The sequence below is a fragment of the Bison bison genome, unplaced genomic scaffold (genome assembly GCF_000754665.1).
Source record: "Bison bison bison isolate TAMUID 2011002044 unplaced genomic scaffold, Bison_UMD1.0 scf7180017864304, whole genome shotgun sequence".
Classification (NCBI taxonomy): domain Eukaryota; kingdom Metazoa; phylum Chordata; class Mammalia; order Artiodactyla; family Bovidae; genus Bison; species Bison bison.
In genome coordinates this window covers 15,558,450-15,568,005 of record NW_011494876.1, presented here as the reverse complement: position 1 = coordinate 15,568,005, position 9,556 = coordinate 15,558,450, and the positions used below count along the sequence as shown (strand labels likewise).

At 60.7% G+C, this 9,556-nt stretch overlaps 1 protein-coding gene across 2 annotated transcripts in view; it reads left to right on the top strand.

Moving 5' to 3' along the window:
* SEMA3F (sema domain, immunoglobulin domain (Ig), short basic domain, secreted, (semaphorin) 3F) overlaps positions 1-9,546 on the top strand; it is a 33,294-nt gene extending 23,748 nt beyond the window's left edge. Inside the window, exons 5-20 of one of the 2 annotated variants that reach the window (XM_010851832.1) lie at positions 11-37; positions 159-278; positions 1,000-1,092; positions 2,726-2,819; positions 4,162-4,281; positions 4,504-4,643; positions 4,764-4,878; positions 5,030-5,099; positions 5,265-5,409; positions 6,253-6,475; positions 7,110-7,198; positions 7,332-7,373; positions 7,560-7,717; positions 7,920-7,987; positions 8,249-8,382; positions 9,040-9,546. In XM_010851832.1, coding sequence (XP_010850134.1) covers positions 11-37; positions 159-278; positions 1,000-1,092; positions 2,726-2,819; positions 4,162-4,281; positions 4,504-4,643; positions 4,764-4,878; positions 5,030-5,099; positions 5,265-5,409; positions 6,253-6,475; positions 7,110-7,198; positions 7,332-7,373; positions 7,560-7,717; positions 7,920-7,987; positions 8,249-8,382; positions 9,040-9,471 — 2,070 coding nt within the window. In that variant the 3' untranslated portion in view covers positions 9,472-9,546. The remainder of the gene's footprint in view (positions 1-10; positions 38-158; positions 279-999; positions 1,093-2,725; positions 2,820-4,161; positions 4,282-4,503; positions 4,644-4,763; positions 4,879-5,029; positions 5,100-5,264; positions 5,410-6,252; positions 6,476-7,109; positions 7,199-7,331; positions 7,374-7,559; positions 7,718-7,919; positions 7,988-8,248; positions 8,383-9,039) is intronic. The other variant, XM_010851833.1, reaches the window with a different exon arrangement.
* The last annotated feature ends 10 nt before the right edge of the window (positions 9,547-9,556 follow it).

Genomic DNA, 9,556 nt, shown 5'->3' with positions numbered 1-9,556 from the left:
CATTGAAGAGTGTGTGCTCTCAGGCAAGGATGGCAACGTGAGTGCAGTGGGGTCCACGGGTAGGCTGGGGTGGGGAGGGCAGGGGCACGGGGACCCCAGGAAGGCATGGGGCCTGGCAGGCATCTGGGGCATCTCCTTGGCTTTCCCTCCGGCCCCAGGGTGAGTGCGGGAACTTCGTCAGGCTCATCCAGCCCTGGAACCGAACACACCTGTACGTGTGTGGCACCGGAGCCTACAACCCCGTGTGCGCCTATGTAAACCGTGGCCGCCGCGCGGAGGTAAGCCCCGCCCCGCCCCGGCCCGATGCCGCCCCCACTAGGAGCTGCCTTCCAGGGTTCTGACGGGAGCACGGGCCTGAGCCCCAGCCCTGCCACCTCCTGGCCCTGTGGCCGTGGGTGAGTGACTTCTTCCACCTCTCAGAGCCTCCGTTTCCGCACCTGAAAACGGGACTTATAGCTGCCTTTCTCACAGGTCGGTGTGAGGAGGCGGCAGTGAGCTGATGCTCTCAGAGCACTTAGCACTGTACTTGGCGTGTAGTAAGCACTCACTCCATACCCGGCAGCAGTTCTCTTGGCTTTGCCTGTGGATGGTGCCCCCTGCAGCCAACCCAGAGGGCCTGGCGGGGGCCTCAGCATTAGGAGGCTGGACGCCTGGGTCAGCTTCTGCCGCACGGCCTGGGGGAGAGCTGCCCCTTCCTCAGCTCTGCCCGCCCACCTGCCCGCTTCTACCCCGCTCCATTTCCATGTGGGCATGCGTGTGAGCTGGTGTGACTTTGTAGAGTGTGTGTGAGAGCGACTGGACTGAAGGGGCATGAGTGTGTGCAGGCGTGCCCCAGCTGTGTGGACATGTCCTCACGGCGATGAGCCATGTGTGAGCTCAGGGGGCCCAGGTGCGCCTGTGTGTGTCCCTGGCATGTGTGGTGTGAGAGGCTGGCAGCCCAAGCCCGCTCCCCCAGCCCCTGCCACCCCTGGCTCTAACCCATGTTCCTCGTCTTCTCAGGCCACTCCCTGGACCCAGATGCAGGTGGTCAGAGGCCGAGGCAGCAGAGCCACCGATGGCGCCCTCTACCCGACGCCCACAGCCCCACGCCAGGTGGGCCTCATCCCTCTAGGCCCTTGCCAGCCAGTACTGCCTCAGCACCGAACTCACCCCGGGCCTGACCTTCCAGCCAGGAACCCGCACCCCAGGCCAGCCTCCCCAGGGTTTTCTGTCTACCTGTGTGCCCCCTCCCACCCCTTTCCCTGCAGTGCCCTCAGGCTCTGAAGGCATTCCCAGTTGGACTCGTGTCAGCCTCAGTGTGACGAGAAATCATGAAGTCACCAGCTGGGGAAAACAGGAGCCCTGGGGACAGCCATCCCTCCACCCTCAGAACACGTGTGTAGACATGTGTGAGCACATACCCACATACGCGTGGGCACGCGTAGGGCACTCTCTAGCCCACACCTTACTCAGCACCCAGTGCGGGAATATGGCGCGTATGTTCAGCCTGACGTAGCTCTCAGGGGTTCGTGCCCCAGGCCTCCCTGGTCGTGCATTAATGCAGGTGTCCTGCATACCCCCATGCCCGGGGTGGAAGGGGCAGAACTGTGTTTCTACTAGGCTTGACCTGGGACAAGGCTGGGCTGGGGGGCACTGGAGGGAGGGGGCACTGGGGGCCGGGGCTGGGGGGGGCCGGGGCTGGGCAGGGGCGGGCAGGGGGGCAGAGGCTGCCGGTGAGTGACAGAGCAAGTGGTCACTTGAGCTGGTGTGTCTGTGGCAGGGAGTGCTGAAAGGTGGGACCGCTCAGACTGTGTGTGTGCGCTCCCAGGGTGTGAACAATGGGTTCCGTGTGTTGGCTGTGGCGCGTGCCGAGCTTTGTGTGCAGCCCCGTGTGTGTGCAGAGTGGAACTGGAAGCAGGCCTGTGTGCACCTTCCCATCACCATCCCTGCCCCCTGCTGCGCCTTCTTCCTGCCTCTTGCCTGTCTCTTCTCCCTCCCTTAACCTCGTGAGCTTGTCCTGGTCCCAGTGCCTCTACCAGCCTGCCTCCTAGCATCTGCAGGGATGGCCTGGGAGGTCTGGGGGGCTTTGTGAATTCCACGTGGTCCAGGCTAGACCCCTCAACTCCCAGCTCCCCACAGAGATGTGTGGGGCTGGGGGCTCTGCTGAGGGGCAGGGAAAAGGCCCTGCTCTATTAGTTTGTCCCAAGGACCACAGGTAGGGCGCAAAACCCAGCAGCACAATAACCTCAGAGCCCTCGGGCCTGGCAGGACCTGACGGCAAAGGGCAGGACCCCAGGCCCTTGGCCAGTCCCCCTGCCCTGGTCAGGTCGGCAGTCCTCCTGTGGCCTGAGACTGGCAGCCACAGCTCAGAGAGGTGTGCCTCTGTGGCCCACTGGGGGGCCCTGGGCAGAGTCTTCCTGAACCAGTTGGCATGGAGGAGCTGAAGCCCCCATAAGCCCACCCCATGCCCCTCTCATGGTCCCCAAACCAGAGTCCTCTGAGACCTGTGATGTCCAGGTCTTATCTGAGACCTGGACCAGGAAGCAACTTCTTGGGAACCCACAGCATGGCCGTGCCCTGGGAGACCTGGCCAGATGGAGTTAAAACCCAGTGAGATCTGGGGAGGGAAGCAGGGTGGCTTCAGGGTCCCCCTGGGGGCTCACTGTCACCCTGGGAGCCTGGTGGCCCTCACCTTCCCTGGCTGTGGGACAGCCTGGACGACGCTGCGCCCCTCTCTGCCCTGCAGGATTACGTCTTCTACCTGGAGCCTGAGAAGCTCGAGTCAGGGAAGGGCAAGTGTCCCTACGACCCCAAGCTGGACACAGCCTCAGCCCTCATCAGTGAGTGCCCTCACCCCACCCCGGTTCTGTGGCCAAAAGGTGTGACCTCTGCCTCTGGAGCAGGGAGCCTGGCTCCAGCACTTATCCCAGGGAAGAGACTGTGAGATTGCCGTGTCTGAAACCCGTCCCCCGCAGTGTGGCCTCTCTTGGAAAGGGGAAGGGTACAGACCAGACCCCAGTAGCTGAGGGGCAGAGACGAGGTGGCATGAGCCTCCATCCAGCCCCTTGGATGGGGGGTGGGGTGGGGATAGGCTCAGGGGGCCAGATTCTACCCTGAAATCCACATTGGGGTCCATGCGAAGATCAGAGCCCTCCAGACTGCAGCCTCCCTGGAAAAAGACAAGCGGGGTCTGCAGTGAGGCCTGTATGAGGGCTGGTCCCAGAGTGTGCCTTAGATTGTCTGGGAGACCAGGAGAGGCCCACAAGGCAGCACCAATGGAGGGTGTTGGCCCAGAGACTGACTGGGAGAGTTGGTTTCTGGTCTGGCCAGGTGTCTGGGGGAGTTGGGAGAAGGTTCTCTGAGAAGGAGTCCTGCCTGGGGCCTCAGGAGCAGCTGCAGCCCCCTACCCCCAGGTCGGGCAAGCCCCGTGCTGACCCAGGTCCCTGCACTCAGCCTGTTTTCCGGCTGCCCAGCAAGTCTGCCTCTCAGCAGCTGCTGGGCAGCGTGCCACCTCCAAGCCTGGGAAAGGCAGTGGGTGGGCTTTATCTTCCCCCATCTTGGGAAGAAGGTCTCTTAGCTGGATGGCAGGATCCAGACCAGGGAGTCCGATGGGGGAAGACCAGACCTGCTGGGAGGACCTTAGAGGAGCACCCTTGGAATGGTGTGCTGGAGCCAGCGCACTTCAGATTTTCTGTTAAATGTTCAGGTATTTTGTGGGCCAGCTATTAAACACAGATATTATTAAAAAGTCAATTATATAAGCTTACAATTAAATTACTGTAAAGACAAAGGTAAAGATACTCCAAACTCATTACTTCCTAATTATTTTACTACGTTTTATTATTATCTATACTCTTGAGATTATTTACATCTTCTGTGAATATCCGTGAGAAATACTATCCACTGGTTTGAGCAGCTCTTCCCCACTCTGCTCGGTGATTCAGGGTAATGGCTTGAAATCAGCCATAGTGGGAGCATTTACACCATAGATATTGGCTCTGGCTGCTTATCAGAGTCAACTGCGACCAATCCCAGTCTTCCCAGAACCAGTCGTCAAAACAGTCCCCAGCGCCCCACTGGTGGTACAACTGCCTGGGAGAACCTGAGCGGGGGAGATGGGCCCCTGCCCCGGAGGTCACCTGAGCTGTGCACTGTCCCCCTGACTCACTGGCCCACCTGCAGATGAGGAGCTCTATGCAGGCGTGTACATCGACTTCATGGGCACGGACGCAGCCATCTTCCGCACCCTTGGCAAGCAGACAGCCATGCGCACGGATCAGTACAACTCTCGGTGGCTCAATGGTGAGAACAGCCTGCAACAGCTCCAGCGGGCAGCATGTCTGGGGTGCTGCACGGAGACCCTAAGGCAACACTCATGGAAAATCTGGGGGCCCTTGACTGGCTAGGGCAAGGGTGGTTTCTTATCCCGGGTTAAGGGAAGAGTTGGGGGTGTTCCTGCACCTGACCTGGGCAAGAAACCTTGTCTGAGGAGGGCCCTGCCTGCTGACTCCTGCCCGCCCGCAGACCCTTCTTTCATCCACGCCGAGCTCATCCCTGACAGTGCTGAGCGCAACGACGACAAGCTCTACTTCTTCTTCCGTGAGCGGTCCATAGAGGCGCCGCAGAGCCCTGCCGTGTATGCCCGCATTGGGCGGATCTGCCTGGTACGAAGCCCCTTTGCTGCCCCCTGCCCAGGCCCAGTCCTGGCTCTTGTCAGCCCGGCTTTGGCGGGGTCTTGGGGGTGAGCGAGCTGATCTGACTCAGTTCCTGCCCACCCCCACCAGAATGATGACGGCGGCCACTGCTGCCTGGTCAACAAGTGGAGCACATTCCTGAAGGCAAGGCTGGTCTGCTCTGTGCCAGGCGAGGATGGCATCGAGACCCACTTCGACGAGCTCCGTGAGCACCTGGGCGGGGCCAGTGGCCACTGCAGGGGAGGGCGGCCAGATGGGTAGTCAGGAAAGCTTGGTGTGCCCCCTCCCTGGAGTGGGCAGGGCTCTGGGGCTCCTGGCCAGGGTACGCTCCCAGCCCCCTCTCTTTCTATCCCCAGAGGATGTGTTTGTCCAGCAGACCCAGGATGTGAGGAACCCAGTCATCTACGCTGTCTTCACCTCCTCAGGGTGAGGCTAAGGCCAGGGCCAGCAGTAGCAGCGGGTGGCAGTTTGAGGGGCTATGACTTGTGGAGGACCCCATCCTGGTGGGGAGCTGTGGGCGAAAGCAGGCTGGGGAGGGGCCCTGGGCCAAGGGTCTGCCCCACCCACAGCAGCAGCCTGCCCTGCCCGCAGCTCTGTGTTCCGAGGCTCTGCCGTGTGTGTCTACTCCATGGCTGACATCCGCATGGTCTTCAATGGGCCCTTTGCCCACAAGGAGGGCCCCAACTACCAGTGGATGCCCTTCTCAGGAAAGATGCCCTATCCACGGCCCGGCACGGTGAGGACCACACTCAGCCTGCCTTTCCCCTTCCTCTCTTTCTACGAGACCTCTGCTGGGTCAGGCCCTTTGCAGACGTGGGCCCCACCATTGTGACACTCATAGCCAAGTGGCGGGCGGGGGGGAAGGGTGGACCACACACACGTATAAACTCCCTATTCACCCGCTATAAAGTTGAAGTTAAAAAGAAAACTCCACCGTTTACAAACAGTGTCAGGCTGTGAAAGAAGCCAGCTAGGATCCTGAAACAGAGACGGTGGCTGGGTGTGGCAGGGTGCACCCTCTGGGGGCAGGGGCAGGGGTTGTTGGGGAGCTAAAAATTGTGGGGGAAGTCTTCAAGACAGGCTGGAGGTGGGGGGGTGGGCAGGAGCCCCTGCAGGGAGGCGACCCACCTGATCTTGGTGTGATGGGGCCCCGCAGGAGTGGAAGCAGGAACACATCATGATCTGATCACATGGCTAGGCTGGGGCAGGAGCTCCCGCTGAGCAGGGGGTGGAGTCGGGGGCAGGGGTCTGGAAGAGCAGTCTGAGGAAGCAGACAAGTGGGTGGGGATGAGGACCTGGAAAGGCCATGGTCAGCTCTGCCAGATGGCTGCCACAAGGTCATGGCACGTGAGCTGGGGAGATGGCCATGGGACCTGGCCAGGTGAGACCTTGGGACCTCAGCTGGAGCAGGACCTGCAGAGAGGTTGGGTGGAGGGCAGAAGCCCAGATGGGGGGCAGCTCTGAGAAGCGGAGCAGGGGAAGACAGCAGGTAGGCACAGACAGGGGAGACCTCTTCTGGAGCGAATGGGCCCGGCAGGCCCTGGGCGGGCTGGGCCTGACGCTCATCACCTGCCTGCAGTGCCCTGGCGGAACCTTCACGCCGTCCATGAAGTCCACCAAAGACTACCCTGATGAAGTCATCAACTTCATGCGCAGCCACCCGCTCATGTACCAGGCCATCTACCCTCTGCAGCGGCGGCCCCTGGTGGTCCGCACAGGCGCGCCCTACCGTCTCACCACTGTGGCCGTGGACCAGGTGGACGCAGCCGACGGGCGCTATGAGGTGCTTTTCCTGGGCACAGGTACCCACTGCTGCTCCCAGCCCCTCCCACGCTGGGCCCGCTGGGTGGAGGGTGCTGACCCACAGGGCTGGGCCCTGACCTCCTAGGGGGTTGCTACAAGGTTGTCCCTGTCACCCCTGCCACCTCCTTCATCCTATGGAGCCCTCTATTACCAGGATAACTGAGAATGGGGGTGGGGAAACCCCATTCCCATCCTCATCCCTGGTGGCCGGGAGAATGGGGACCCAGGGTGCCTGGGGACCCATGTTTGGGCAGGAAGAGGGAAGACAGAGGCAGGCACTTCCAGGACACCCGGGTCCAAGTACACACATGCTCTCGTGTGCAATGCAGACCACATTCACCGCTGTCCCAGTAGTTGTCAACCCAGGGGAACGCATCCTGCATCCTGTTCTCAGCTTCCCAAACGAGGGTCTGGGGGCAGAGGGGCAGACTCTAGCTGTGGCACCCTCCTTATGCAGGGCCAGCCCCCTTAGACCTCTTCCCCTCATCTGGGGGCTGCTCTTCCACCTTGGCATAGAGCACGCCTACTCCACTGCCCCTGGGGGGTCTGGGCCCTGGTGGGGGAAGGGGCTGAGGCTGGTGCCCCTTTCCCAGCACCCTCAGCCCCGCTGAGGCCCTGCCCGGCCCGTTCCAGACCGCGGGACAGTGCAGAAGGTCATCGTGCTGCCTAAGGACGACCAGGAGATGGAGGAGCTCATGCTAGAGGAGGTCGAGGTCTTCAAGGTGGGTGTGACACCACCCGGGCCTGTCCCACTCACCGCAGCTGCCCTCGGTGCCACCTCCTAACCTCAGACCTCCAGGTCAGGACAGGAAGGGGGGTCCCTAGGGTTGCACGCTAACGCCTGTTTTCTTCTAGGACCCAGCACCTGTTAAGACCATGACCATCTCTTCCAAGAGGGTGAGTTTAGGCGAGGTGGGCTGGGAGTGGGCATGGAGCCCACCTCCCCTTGGGGTCAAGCCCGTGGTAAAGAGAGATGGGGGATATTGAGGCACCGAACAGGAAGGGGAGGAGCCCAGCTCAGCTGGCTCCTAAGGAAAGCTGGCTGCCAAGAGGGAACTGACAAGCCCCTACCCCTGCCCACAGCAACAACTGTACGTGGCCTCAGCCGTGGGCGTCACACAGCTGAGCCTGCACCGCTGTCAGGCATATGGGGCCGCCTGTGCCGACTGCTGCCTCGCCCGGGACCCCTACTGCGCCTGGGATGGCCAAGCCTGTTCCCGCTACACAGCGTCCTCTAAGAGGTGCAGACCCTGAGACCTTGGGAATTCTGACTAAAAGGCTCTGTCCTGGGGGTCTAGAGATGGATGTGATATATCCCTGGGGGGTCTCTGTGGGTGAGGCATTCTAGTAGCCTGGAGTTTTGGGGTTCTAGAGACCTGGTGGTGGGGAGTCGGGGGGACAAGCTTTCTTGAGAATACTTCTTTAGGAGTTGTCTTCATCCAGGCGGAGCCGCCGGCAGGATGTCCGGCACGGGAACCCCATCCGGCAGTGCCGTGGGTTCAATTCCAACGGTGAGTATGCTGTGTCTCATTACTACCACGCGGCCGGCAGAGCCGATCACGGGGCCCGCACTGCACAGACCCTCCCATGGTCCGTGGAGGTGAGGGGTTTTGGAGAAGGGATGTCCCTGGCCACCCCCTCCAGGAGTGGATGCCTGAGGGCACAGCCCTGCCTGTGTGTGTGGGGGTGTGTGTGGCTGTGTGTGCCCCCCGCCAGCCCACGGTCTGCCCAGAGGCGGTGCTGCTCTCACGTGGCACCCTCTTGCTCTGCAGCCAATAAGAACGCCGTGGAGTCTGTGCAGTACGGTGTGGCAGGGAGCACAGCCTTCCTTGAGTGCCAGCCCCGCTCGCCCCAGGCTACCGTGAAGTGGCTGTTCCAGCGAGATCCCAGTGACCGGCGCCGCGAGGTGACTTCCTGTGCCCCATGGTCCTTGCCGTGGATGGGGCATCCCTCATACAGTAGAAATTCCACGTGGGTGAAGCGTGGTATAGGAACCAAGAGTGGGGCAGCCCTCATTCTAAGAAAGTCCTTCCAAGCACCCTTCCCTGTGTGGAAATCATTTGGGTGAATCCAGTTATATGGAAACCCTGTGGGGTTTCCATAGTACATGGAAACTATTTGTAGGCATGCCTTTTCATGTGAGAGTTCCATATGTGTACTTGATTGGCGGTGTACCTCACTGTATGGAACTGTCACGTGGATGAGTTCCAGCATCTGGAAATTCTATCGGGTAGCCCTCCTATTATGGAAATAGCTTCTAGGCAGTCCCTTCTTAAACAAATTCTAGGAGGGTGCCCCAACATCCGTTTATTCTCATTAAATAGAAATTGTATGTATGCTCCAGAATTCCCTCATTGTACAGACTCCCTTTATGGTCATTCCTCCGGAAATGGCAGTGTCATATGCCATTCAGATGTCACATGGACACTTCCTGTGGGTTTTTCTTGCTCCATGGAAATTCCAGATGGGTGTCCCTCCATGGGGTGGCCACAAAGGTGGTCTGATCTGGTGGGGACAGCAGGGTGGTCCTGCAGTCCCTGAGTTCCACCCCCTGCCCCTGCAGGTCCACGCGGACGACCGCTTCCTGCGCACTGAACAGGGCTTGCTGCTCCGCGCCCTGCAGTCTGGTGATAGCGGCCTCTACTCCTGTACAGCCACCGAGAACAACTTCAAGCACATCATCACACGGGTGCAGCTGCATGTCCTGGGCCAGGAAGACATCCGTACGGCCCTCTTCCCACCGCCAGCTGCAAGCATTCCACCGCCAGCTGCGAGCATTCCACCGCCCCCGGGCACCGGCCCCCCAAAGCCCCGTTACCAAGAGCTGGCCCAGCTGCTGGCCCAGCCAGAAGTGGGCCTCATCCACCAGTACTGCCAGGGCTACTGGCGCCACGTGCCCCCCAGTCCCAGGGAGGCCCCAGGGGCACCCAGGCCTCCTAAACCCCAGGACCAGAAAAAACCCCGGAACCGCCGCCACCACCCACCGGACACATGAGGCCTGCTGTCTGAGCCCTGCAATGGGCCAGCCTCTAGCCCTTGTTCCTTTTAATATAAAAGATATATATATATATATATATAAA